This window comes from Thamnophis sirtalis, unplaced genomic scaffold, assembly GCF_051295495.1.
Source record: "Thamnophis sirtalis isolate CommonGarterSnake01/CBP01778 unplaced genomic scaffold, rThaSir2_p1.2 scaffold_15, whole genome shotgun sequence".
Lineage (NCBI taxonomy): Eukaryota > Metazoa > Chordata > Lepidosauria > Squamata > Natricidae > Thamnophis > Thamnophis sirtalis.
In genome coordinates this window covers 1,657,902-1,671,215 of record NW_028261395.1, presented here as the reverse complement: position 1 = coordinate 1,671,215, position 13,314 = coordinate 1,657,902, and the positions used below count along the sequence as shown (strand labels likewise).

At 42.8% G+C, this 13,314-nt stretch overlaps 1 protein-coding gene across 1 annotated transcript in view; it reads right to left on the bottom strand.

The window, feature by feature from the left end:
* The window catches only part of BLNK (B cell linker), a 100,162-nt gene that overhangs the window by 11,380 nt on the left and 75,468 nt on the right, over nucleotides 1–13,314 (bottom strand). The window contains exons 11-18 of the mRNA XM_087702257.1: nucleotides 12,367–12,426; nucleotides 10,317–10,342; nucleotides 9,731–9,756; nucleotides 8,538–8,648; nucleotides 7,254–7,296; nucleotides 4,403–4,436; nucleotides 2,619–2,691; nucleotides 1,428–1,458 (exon numbers count right to left, since the gene is read on the bottom strand). Of these exons, the coding sequence (XP_087558383.1) occupies nucleotides 1,428–1,458; nucleotides 2,619–2,691; nucleotides 4,403–4,436; nucleotides 7,254–7,296; nucleotides 8,538–8,648; nucleotides 9,731–9,756; nucleotides 10,317–10,342; nucleotides 12,367–12,426 (404 nt within the window). The remainder of the gene's footprint in view (nucleotides 1–1,427; nucleotides 1,459–2,618; nucleotides 2,692–4,402; nucleotides 4,437–7,253; nucleotides 7,297–8,537; nucleotides 8,649–9,730; nucleotides 9,757–10,316; nucleotides 10,343–12,366; nucleotides 12,427–13,314) is intronic.

Sequence of the window (13,314 nt, the reverse complement as noted above, 5' to 3'; positions counted from 1 at the left end):
TCGGGCGAGAGGCGCGGCCGCTCCCAGTAGCTATCCCCGTCGACACGGAGCCCACCAGCGGCCAGGCAGGTGAGGACGAGGGGGCTGAGCTGGGCAGCTGAGCGCAGCAGGGGAGGCGGCGATGAGAACCCAGATTGTTGTTGGGGGCAATATGCTGACTCTGGAAACTGCTTAGAGAGGGCTGTAAAGCACTATGAAGCGATATATAAGTCTAACTGCTATTGCTATTGCTATTAACACACATGACTGGTCTGTTGCTCCCAGATTTCATCTGAAACATTTGTTAAAATAGAACTGTGCCATCTCTTGCCAATTCTTTTTGCTCTAATTTCTTATCTACTTTGTTTCAAGTTGATAATGATGGCATCTATGAAAAGTTATATATATATATATATATATATATATATATATATATATATATATATATATATATATATATATATATATATATATATATATATATATATATATATATATATATATATATATATATAAGATTTTTTTTACAACCCCTGGGGTAAGCCCCATTTATGGGAGGAGGCTAACTGCTTCCATCATCTGTCTATCGGCTCGTCACAAGAGTCCATCACGACAGAAACCCAATATTTTTACTGCTGCCTTTGTTATATTTGTGCTTTTTTATTTGTGCTGATAAATAAATAAAGGGAGACTAGTATAGATCTATTTCAAGCTATTTAGCTCTCATCAGCTAGCCATACCCTTACTGGGATTTGAACCTGGGCTATATTACATCCTAGGCAAACTTCTTAGCCATTACTTTTCATAGATGCCATCATTATCAACTTGAAACAAAGTAGATAAAAAAATCTAATAGATACCTTTCACCCTGGCTTTGCTGATAATGGATAAGAGCCTGTGGCCTAATGGCTAAGAAGTTTGCCTAGGATGTAATATAGCCCAGGTTCAAATCCCAGTAAGGGTATGGCTAGCTGATGAGAGCTAAATAGATCTATACTAGTCTCCCTTTATTTATCAGCACAAATAAACACACACACACACACACACACACACACACACACACACACACACATATATATATATTGGGTCCATTATGACACCTTCGTTATGTCTCATTCCCTATGCTTGAATCAGTGTTTATTAAACAAAGCTTCCGATGATTCAGCCCTGCATTTTCCCCAGAGCTACGTCGAAATATTTTAGATAATGTTGAAAATTCCAGATGGTTTTGTAAGGATTGATGCATTTCCAATAATACAAAAAAACCTCCCCAAAAACGATCAATTTAATTCAACGGAATGCAAAATAAATATATGCATATATGCATACACGTACTGTACATAAATAGATACACAGCTTGAACAAGATGGTGAAGATATAATTAATTATTTTAGGTTACTTTTAGAATGGCTCTTCAGGGTGATGATTTTTAAAAACACAAAACTCACCGGCGGTACTGCAGGATTCATTTGCTTTTTTCTGTAGGGAAAAAAAAGTAGGGATGAAAGAGTGTTATTAAACTTCCCTTTGCTTTGCAGTCTTCTTTCTCATGATTCAATTTATGAGCACCCAATTTTGGATGCCTATGTTTCTTTACACAAGTCCTTCTCCAGCACCTCTTTAAACCAGGGGTCTCCAACCTTGGCAACTTAAAGACTTGTGGACTTCAACTCCCAGAATTCCTCAGCCAACAAAGCTGCCTGAGGAATTCTGGGAGTTGGCTGGAGACCCCTGCTCTAAACGGAAGTCTCTCATACTGCCTCCATACAGATACAATCGTGTATACACACAAACACACACACAGAAACACACGACTGTGTGTGTGTATGTTCCAGCATAACTCTGGAACGCCTCGAGCAATTTCAACCAAACTTGGTACACAGATGACTTACTCTCTGGAAACAAATACTGTGGGGATAAGACACCACTAAAACCCTTCGGGGTGTATGTTCTGTTAAGATGCAGCCTGTTGTGCCTTAAAATGGCTTCTACTGTACTGCTGTAAAATGGTTTCTACCGTGCAGTGCAGTGCAGTGGCCATGGTAACATTTTCACAGTACTCTGCAAGGGGGCTCCCTCGGGTAAGGGGGAAAATCCAACATTAGAAATTGAGTCAGCAACTTGCCCCCACAGTCTGGGTCCTCATTTCACCCACCTCGGAAGGATGGAAGGCTGAGTCGACCTTGAGCCGGTGAGATTTGAACCGCTGAACTGCAGATCACAGTCAGCTGAAGTGGCCTGCAGTACTGCACCCTAACCACTGCGCCACCTCAGTATTAAATGATTACAACCCAGAACACTGTTTTAAGAGCCGAGGTGGCGCAGTGGTTAGGGTGCAGCACTGCAGGCCACTTCAGCTGACTGCTATCTGCAGTTCTGCGGTTCAAATCTCACCGGCTCAAGGTTGACTCAGCCTTCCATCCTTCCGAGGTGGGTAAAATAAGGACCCGGATTGTTGTTGGGGGCGATATGCTGACTCTGTAAACCGCTTAGAGAGGGCCGGAAGCCCTATGAAGCGGTATATAAGTCTAACTGCTATTGCTATTGCTATTTCTGGCAAATACTTCATTTAAGGATTACAAAAATTCTGAAACTCTTTTTATAGTGAGAAGGAATGATTTTTTTAAAAAAACACTTACGTGATCCTTGGAAATGGGGACGGAACATTAACAGGAGGAATTTTAAATTCTGCAGCACTATTGACGCCGTTACCTAAAAATCCAAAGAGAGTAATTTATTCAATGCACCTGTTGGTGAACAAAACGTTGTTTTTCTAATGTTTAGACTACTGCTACTACTGCTTGGAGTATAAGAAAGCCACTGAAAATCAAAACTGTGCAAATCCACTGACCAAGCTGTATTGGAAAAATCAGGAATATGTATGAATCTCCTTTTTCGTAGGATTTGCCCAGTCCAGTTGAAAACGCATGCAATATTCAAACCTAACGCTCAAAATTATTAAAGCATCTTGATAACGTAACATACAATAAAATTTTGATTTTATAGACAGAGGAGAAGCTGTGTCTATTAAAGCCAAACGTCAATTAAATTCCAGTTTACATAAACTGCACAAACATTCCTTTGTGAAGCAGTAGAAATGCAATTTTTAATTGCCATATCCAAAGTCCACTGAATGGAGGCCCATAAAAATCAAAGTTTTACCATATACCATCATACAGCATTTACTGGAAACAATTGGTGTATTATCCATACACAGTTACAATAATGGATCAAAAATACGGAGACTTTCAGGCATTTCATATTATTTCGTCATTTGTGCAATGGCTCAATTGCAATACTTAACATTATTATCCCCTTAACGTGGTACAGGGAGAAAATGATTTCTTTAAGGCGGTGTTTCTCAACTTTGGCAACTTGGAGATATATGAACTTCAACACCCCAAATTACCCAGCCAGCATGCTGCTAGGGAAGTCTGGGAGTTGAAATCAACACATCTTCAAGTTACCGAGGTTGAGAAACACTGATCTAAAGTTATATTTGTGGAAAAGGTGAAATTCAAAGCAAAGATCCCACAATTGACATATTCTTATCTGCGACATCAGGGGGTGTCAAACTCGATTTCATTCAGGGGCGCATCAGGGTTGTGTTTGACCTTGGGGGGGCCAAGGTGGACAGGCATGGCTGGGATAGGCATGGCCAGCTTGACATTACTCGTGTTGGGGGCACCAAGACTGAGCTAGGGTGATCCTTCCTTCCTTCCTTCCTTCCTTCCTTCCTTCCTTCCTTCCTTCCTTCCTTCCTTCCTTCCTTCCTTCCTTCCTTCCTTCCTTCCTCCCTCCCTCCCTCCCTCCCTCCCTCCCTCCCTCCCTCCCTCCCCCTTCCCTTCCCCTATTCATTCTCCTTCCTTGCTCTCTTCTCATCTTTCCTTCTTTTTCTTTGTCTTTCACCTTTTCTCCTTTCCTGTCCCTTATTCGATGCTCAAATGCCCCGTTTTTGCTGGCAACTTTTGAAGCTAACATGAAACTATGTTCTCCTGATGTTGTTGAGTACAATTTTCATATGGTTGATTTCAAAAGCGCGCTGACAACAGCACGCCGACAACAGCGCGCTGACAGAAGCGCGATTTCATTTAAGGTAAGATTTACAGTTAGGTTTAGGGTTAGGTTTAGGGTTAGGTTTAGGGTTAGGTTTAGGGTTAGGTTTAGGGTTAGGTTGAGGGTTAGGTTGAGGGTTAGGTTGAGGGTTAGGTTGAGGGTTACGTTACAGCGCGCTTCTGTCGGCGCGCTTTTGTCGGCACGCTTTAGGGCTAATTAGTCGCTAATTCGTCACGCGGTTTTGTCACCGCGCTTTAGACACCGCGGTTTAGTCAGGCGCGCTTTTGTTGTGCGCGCATTTGTGGTGGAACCCTTCCAGTCATCTTAGAATCCCTCCACATTTGACTTTAAGGCAGAATAGTCTTACTTCCATCAGTTTGTGCTCCAAGGGCCTGTGGATCCTGAAATTAAAACAGTTTTCAGATTATTTAACAGGTCTGGGTAAATGCTAATCCAGGTAGGTTTAGGTTTAGATTTTGTTTTATTTAGGTTTCGTTTTATTTATATGCCGCCCTGTTCCCGGTGGGACTCAGGGCGGCGCACAAACCCAAGGGGGAAAGGGAAACACAACAAAACGACAAATACAGGCATTTAAAAAAACGACCAACAGCCACACAATTCGAGAGGGGAAGGGAACTCATCGACCCCAGGCCTGGCGACACAGCCAGGTTTTAACGGCTTTTCGGAAGGCCTGGAGAGAGGTGAGGGTCCGAATCCCCGCGGGGAGCTCGTTCCAAGGAAAGGTATTTGTGTTGCAAAGGTACTTATTTATTTTTATTATGCAACTTCATGAAGATGTCATCATCAAATTAATGAATTATCGTTGTGTACAAAATCATTAAAAACATCAATAAACAGCAAAGGTGCCTTTTTTCAAGAGGCAACTGGACTTTCTTATTTTTCTCTGAAGACGTTTCGCTTCTCATCCAAGAAGCTTCTTCAGCTCTGATAGGATGGTGGGGGAAGGGAAGGAGCCGAGGTGGCGCAGTGGTTAGGGTGCAGTACTGCAGGCCACTTCAGCTGACTGTTATCTGCAGTTCAGCGGTTCAAATCTCACCGGTTCAAGGTTGACTCAGCCTTCCATCCTTCCGAGGTGGGTGAAATGAGGACCCGGATTGTTGTTGGGGGCGATACGCTGACTCTGTAAACCGCTTAGAGGGGGCTGAAAGCCCTATGAAGAGGTATATAAGTCTAACTGCTATTGCTATTGCTATTCTTCAGAGCTGAAAAAGCTTCTTGGATGAGAAGTGAAATGTCTTCAGAGAAAAACCAAAAGTCGAGTTGCCTCTTGAAAAAAAAAAGCTCCTTTGGGACAACCATGACCTGGATGACTGAGAATCTCCTGAGACATCAATCAACAGCAGCATCAATATTTATTTATCTGTATCCTGCCACTTATACAACAGCAACAACAACCTTGTGATGTGAGTTAGGTTGAAAGATGCACCCAGCTGGCTTTCATGGCTACGGCAGAACTAGAACAACTCACAGTCTCCTGATTTACAGAACATAGAATAATAAGAGTTGGAAGGGACCTTGGAGGTCTTCTAGTCCAGCCACTGACCACTGAGAAGACCCTTAGCAATAGCAATAGCAGTTAGACTTATACACCGCTTCATGGGGCTTTCAGCCCTCTCTAAGCGGTTTACAGAGTCAGCATATCGCCCCCAACAACAATCCGGGTCCTCATCTCACCCACCTCGGAAGGATGGAAGGCTGAGTCAACCTTGAGCCGGTGAGATTAGAACCGCCGAACTGCAGAACTGCAGTCAGCTGAAGTGGCCTGCAGTGCTGCACCCTAACCACTGCGCCACCTCGGCTCTTATCTATCTATCTATCTATCTATCTATCTATCTATCTATCTATCTATCTATCTATCTATCTATCTATCATCCATCCATCCATCCATCCATCCATGCATTATATCTGTTTATCATCTATCTATCTATCTATCTATCTATCTATCTATCTATCTATCTATCTATCTATCTATCTATCTATCTATCTATCTATCATCTATCTATAGCAATAGCAGTTAGACTTATATACCGCTTCATAGGGCTTTCAGCCCTCTCTAAGCGGTTTACAGAGTCAGCATATATTGCCCCCACAGTCGGGGTCCTCATTTCACCCACCTCGGAAGGATGGAAGGCTGAGTCAACCTTGAGCCTGGTGAGATTAGAACAGCCGAACTGCAGACAGCAGTCAGCTGAAGTGGCCTGCAGTACTGCACCCTAACCACTGCGCCACCTCGGCTCTTCTTTTCCATGGTCCTACCAGATATGCATTCCTACCATATGAGACCTACAACATACCCTGCCTTCCTAGGAGCCGAGGTGGCGCAGTGGTTAAATGCAGCACTGCAGGCCACTTCAGCTGACTGTTATCTGCAGTTCGGCGGTTCAAATCTCACCGGCTCAAGGTTGACTCAGCCTTCCATCCTTCCGAGGTGGGTGAAATGGGGACCCAGATTGTGGGGGACGATATGCTGACTCTGTAAACCGCTTAGAGAGGGCTGAAAGCCCTATGAAGCGGTATATAAGTCTAACTGCTATTGCTATTGCTATCCTGATGGGCTAAGGGGGTGTAATGGGGGAGAGGTGGTCCTTCAAGCAGCCTGGCCCCAAGCCCCACAGGTGATAACCAGGACCTTGAAATGTACCCAGAAGTAGATTACAGCTCCAGCAAAACTGGTGTTACACACGTATGCAAAATTGCGTGGGCTGCTACATTCCAAAACAATGGAAGCTTTTGGATACTTTCCAAGGGCAGACCCATCTAAAGCACATTACAGTAGTCCAGACTGTTCATACTGCATTATAAGATAAGATAAGATAAGATAAGATACTTTATTTGTATGCCGCCCTTTTCCCTGGGGGGACTCAGGGCGGCTCACAGTTCAGGGGGAGGGGAGGACAAACCAAGTTACATATAAGACAATACATCGTTAAAAGTACAACATTCATACTATTCGGGTAGGGTTAAGGTCTTTAGCCCCAGGCCTGTCGGGACAGCCAGGTTTTAAGGGCTATGCGGAAGGTCTGGAGGGTGGTGAGGGTACGAATCTCCATGGGGAGTTCGTTCCATAGGGTCGGAGCTGCCACAGAGAAGGCTCTCCTCCGCGTGGTTGCCAGTCAACATTGACTGGCTGATGGAACTCGGAGGAGGCCTAATCTGAACCTAATCTGAACTTATGAACTTATATGTGAAATACTTACAGCTTTCGGTGAAGGACGGTGCCTTGGAAGTGGCAAAACGTTTCTGGAAAAGAACAGAAAATATTTTAGTCTTTATTTTTCCTTCTTTAAACAAAACCGCAATAAACTTCTTTCCAATGGTCGCTTCTAGGGGTATTTTTCCACTGCGGACTGAGCTGGGTTACCTAAAAAAGGGGATATATTAAATTCATGGCCTTTCCAAGATGGAGAGTATAATATTCCATCTCCGACAATAAAGCTCTCAGCAGCCGCCACCGCCACTACAGCGCATTTCTATCTAGGGTTGATGAGAACTATAATCAATAGATCAGCTCCAGAAAGCCATTCTACTTTTACAAATGTGCTTTCAGGACGTAGATGGATTGTAAACTGTATTAGTCTCTCAGTTGGATAAAGACCAATGCCAGACGGGCACAGCTTGTAAAGCCTAGATCAGTGTTTCTCAACCTTGGCAACTTGAAGATGTCCGGGCTTCAACTCCCAGAATTCCCCAGCAGTGGTTAGGACAGTGTTTCTCAACCTTGTCAATTTGAAGATGTCCGGACTTCAACTCCCAGAATTCCCCAGCCAGCATTCGCTGGCTGGGGAATTCTGGGAGTTGAAATCCGGACATCTTCAAGTTGCCAAGGTTGAGAAACACTGCTCTAGATGGAAAAGGACCCCCTTCAAACACCGTCTGAAAAACTCAAGTAAAAATTGACAATTGAATGAAATAAGGAGCAAACTCCTTTGAACGTTGCCCCCATGTACCGTATTTTTTTGGAGTATAAGACACACCTTTTCCCACCTTCAAGTTGCCAAGGTTGAGAAACACTGGCCTAGATAATTTTGATTCCTTATAGTAAAAGTGGCAGTTTCTTATGGCAAATAATTTATTTAGATGTGCTTCATGAGATCTAGTGGTTTGTTTTTTTTTTAAATGTCCTATCTGTTCTTGAATGAGGCCAAATTTTAAATTGGATTCAAACTTCCTTACACAGGGCGGCTGTATAAATGTATACACACCTGACTCTTTCTAGCAGTGGTGCATTAACTATTAAGCAGACTAAGCATGTGCTTAGAGCACCAGGCCCAAAGGGGGCACCACAATGTTGAGAAATAATAATAAAAAAAAACAATGAAGATTTGTACAGTATTTACAAAGCAGATGGGAACCAAGAATTGTCAGTGCTTAGGACACCAGCGAGCCTTTCTAGTCAAAGTAGAATGCTACTCACAAATGCTCAACATGGAATTCCATTCGTTAGCAACTTAAGAGAAACTTCTTTGAAACTGAAAACTAACCTGTCTGATTTAAATGTATCGGATGTGAAGGGTTCTTTAGGTATGCTGCGTTCATGAGAAGGTCCTCCAGATGGCCTCGAAGCTGGTTTGGGAGGAAGCGGCTTGGATATCCTTAAGGACAAAAAAAATACAAATAGGCTTTCTACGCGAGACTACATTTCCAAGTCATGTTCCTCACAGTTGTTTGAAACTTCTGTGTAGATGGAGGAGTGGCAGAGCTGGTGGGGGGAATCAAAAAAGGAATTAGCCTAGAGTCACAAACAAACTATGTCCAAACCCTCTTGAATTCCATTAACCCATTAACGCTTGAAATAGTGCTAAACATTAATTGACTAGATTGTGAGGTGCAAAAATCCAAGGCCACACATTAAGTTAGCAATAGCAATAGCAGTTAGACTTATATACCGCTTCATAGGGCTTTCAGCCCTCTCTAAGCGGTTTACAGAGTCAGCATATTGCCTCCAACAACAATCCGGGTCCTCATTTTACCCACCTCGGAAGGATGGAAGGCTGAGTCAACCTTTGAGCCGGTGAGATTTGAACCGCCGAACTGCAGAACTAGCAGTCAGCTGAAGTAGCCTGCAGTGCTGCACTCTAACCACTGCGCCACCTCGGTTCCAATTAAACTAATGTATTGCTCATACCTATGAACAGGATTTTAGTCAACTAACAGTAAAAAACCTTCTGGTGCTATGTAAAGGTTAATGGAATTCAAGAGAAGTTGTACTTGGTGCATTTGTGCCCACGTAGGGACTCCAAGCTGATTCCTTTCTTGACTCCACCCCCTAATCTCTGCCACTGTTTCTCCTACGTTCTGCCTCCACCTCATACAGTTCTCCAAATATCAGTTGCTGGGGGTGGATTATGTAGAATTAAAGTACCTAATTTCAGTGTGAAGATTTTGAATCAGGTGTTCAATATGATATGCACAATGTGCAGTCTGAGACACAGAAGCAGCACATGGAGAAAGCTGGGCTTATCAAAGAAGGTTGTAGCCATATTCGAATTCTAGCATAATTATCTCTTGCTTGACCTCACATCAGCTATTTTGCAATACATCATTGTACTAAAATCCCGCTGTGTCGTAAAATTACAATTATCTACCTTAGATTAAGACTTTTTTTAAAGGAGAAACTAAATTGGAGAAATAACCTCAACGTTTACCTGTAATTTCAGAGCGAACAGCAAGTTACCTGGGTAATGGAGGTGATGGCTCCTGCTGGAAAAAAAATGAATTAGATTAGTATTCACAAATTGCATTAGGCTTTTAATTTTCTTAAGGAACATTTCCCCTAAAATGCCAGTTCTTGTCATCAATTTGTAGGAGATGCTTCGACAACTACTCCATATAACTGAAATATAATGTTCTCTTCTGTAGTGGATTTCAAAAGCAGATCAAATAAACATGTCAAATTTGCTGATCCAAGCTTTTGCTACTAGTATTAGAAAACTAATAAATGTTCTTCACATATTTTTCTTTAAATTATTATTGCAAAACAGGTAAGATTTAAATGTGGTTGATATTCTCATCTTTCCCTAGAAATGGATCTCATTGGCGCCAATTTGGGAAAGGAGATGAAAGTTCTGTTTGGCATCCTTAAGCGCTATATATAAAATGCAATTTTGAACATATCCATTATATTCCTCTTTCCTTTGTACACTCATGTACCACAAAGAGTTATTTCCCTCTTTCTGCTCTGAATAATTGTTCACTTCCTTCACAGGTGAGTGCTTTAAAACACATTCACACACCCACACACACCCACACAACCATCTTACCTCTTCCTCAGGAATTTCATAGACGTCTGCAAACAAGAGGATAGAAACAGAATTAAACCATTTCTGTGCAAAACTAGGCACGTGAATGACGCAAAGATTTCATTTTTAGATTAACAGTGCAATCCTTTATATAAAGTCTGCAAGTTTTTCTAGCGACTTTGTAGATGTGAATATAGATATATAGAGCCAAGAACCAAGGTGGCGCAGTGGTTAAATGCAGCACTGCAGGCTACTGCTAGATCAGCAGTTCAGCGGTTCAAATCTCACCGGCTCAGGGTTGACTCAGCCTTCCATCCTTCCGAGGTGGGTAAAATGAGGACCCAGATTGTTGGGGGCAATATGCTGACTCTCTGTAAACCGCTTAGAGAGGGCTGAAAGGCCTATGAAGCGGTATATAAGTCTACTGCTATTGCTATTGCTATTCCAGTTAGTTGTTTTTTTTTGATTCCCTAGTCTAACCTTGAGATTTCCTAGTGATTTCCAAAGACCTGCTTAGCTTTCTGAATCGGTCAAATTCTGAATCGGCAACAAAAGAATACCTCGGAAGAAGAACTTTAAACTTTAAACTTTTAATAAAATTTGTATGCCGCCCACTCCCTAGGGACTCTGGGTGGCTCACAACAAGTCAAAGCATTTAAAACATTTAAAATTACAGAATTAAAATCAACACAACATCCATTTCATCAAATGGGGCTGGAATAATCAACAGCCCCAGGCCTGCCGGAACAGCCAGGTTTTGGTGGCTTTTTGGAAGGCCGAGAGAGTGGGAAGGGTCCGGATCTCTGCGGGTAGCTCGTTCCACAAGGCTGGTGCAGCTACAGAGAAGGCCCTCCCTCGGGGAGCCGCCAACCGGCATTATCCGGTCGACGGCACCCGGAGGAGGCCCAACCTTGTGTGATCTTATTGGTCGTTGGGAGGTGAATGGCAGGAGGCGGTCTCTCAGGTAGCCAGGTCCAATACCATGTAGGGCTTTAAAAGTAACGACTAGCACCTTGAAGCGGGTCCGGAGACCAATAGGAAGCCAGTGCAGCTCGTGGAGGATAGGTGTAACATGGGTGTACCTCGGTACACCCATTATCGCTCGCGCGGCTGCATTCTGGACCAGCTGTAGTCTTCGGACACTCTTCAAGGGCAGCCCCATGTAGAGGGCCAACCACTTTTGCAACGCTACCGAGAAAACATCTTCAATGCAATAATCAGGAGTTGACTCAACGACGCATTCTTTATTTTATTTCTCAACGGATTGTTAGGAATTTAAAACGTTTTCACATTCGATGAAAATAATTTCCGAACAAACGGAACTTCAGCCTTAAGAGATGGCCTTGAAGAAAATATTAGATACTTGTAAGTGATGCTAGATATATAATCAACATGAAATGCAAACTTTGGCTACATTGCCTTAATCTCTGTATCCTTTCACTAAAGACAGGATATCGTGCCTCAGCCTTGCGGCTTCTGTTATAATCCTGCACTTGGTAGCATCTGCAGAGTAAAGGACTCAAACCGGACAAGATGGCGGTCCCAGCAATGTGATCGAAATCCTGCCCCTTTGTACATATGTATGGTGCTGATGCGTGTTAAAAGGGGAGGAGTTTTCTAGTCTGGGGCCTTGTATACAGCGAATGTCTGGAAGGTTCGCCGACGAAAGCGCGCCGACAAATGTGTGCCGACGAAAGCGCGCCATCAAAAAACAACGAAAACAACGTAATAACCCTAACCCTAACCTTAACCCTAATCGCGCTTTTGTGGGCGCGGTTTTGTCGGCGCTCTTTTGTGGGAGCGCTTTTGATGTCACGGGTTTCTCGCCGCGGTTTCGTTGGTGCGCTTTTGTTGGGCGTGCATTTGACGGGTCACGGTCTGGAGTACTTATGAGGAAACGTTCTTAAAACGTGTAACTCATTTCCCTTTTGAATCCTACTTTTCTTTAAGGGCATGTAACCAATCTGGTTGCCTAGAATTAAAGCCGAACTCAATTCCCGAACCCACTGATTGCATTTTTGGAATTGCAAAGTTTATCTTCGTTAGGAAGATAAACACAGAATTTTCCTACCTTGCGTGGAAGCTGATGGCACAGAACAGGGAGGTTTGGTTGATCTGTTCACCACGGGTGCTAAAAATGATCGAAGGCAAAGTATTAGAGGTCTCCGAGAAAGTCAAAATCCAGAAACACAGTTGAGCCCCATGCCGATCAATTAATCAAGGTTTTATTTTTTGCTCATTCCACTGAAAATTCAGATTACTTTTTTCAAAAGGGCGAGTGGTAGGCATATTTTTTGCAAATGCAGGCTGCTTTTTCAAAAGGGCGAGTGAAATGCATGGTTTTTTTTTTTTCTAATTTCAGAGGTCGCTCGCATGGACCTCTTTCCAAATATATAAGGGCACAGTTGGAAAAATTCGTATTTCCAAAAAAGCAAAGGCTCATGCAATACCCTGGATGAAAAGGGGAAGAAACTTTCAGGAGAGTGCAGAAATAGAAATGTGAGACTTGTCCACAGCTCCTGAAAGCAGCTGCATCGGTTTGATCCCGAGTAGGGATGCATTTATTTTTTGAATCTATTTTTATTTTTTTATTTTTATTACATAGACCACACATACACACAATAATAAAATAAAATAAAACCACACACACACACACACACACACACACACATACAGACAAAAAAACCCCCATCATCACATACAGCATGTCGTTTGGTTACAGGTGTTTTAACATTTATCATCCTTATACATTTATTATTTCATTTAATAGGTTATAATATACAGTTTGGGTTGCTTTATTTACCATCCCTTCCTCCTGTTGTAACACCTTATTTTCCCTTTCTTTTCTCCCTTCCTCCCTTCTCTACTTTCTTCCTTCCTGCTCTCCTTTCCCTTCCTTCTTCCTGTACCTTTCTCCTACTCCTGCTCTTCCTCATCCCCTTCCTACCCTCTCTCCTCCTCTTTCTCTCCTTTCCATCCTCCTCTCCTTACCTCTTTCTTTTCACCCTCCCTCCCTTCT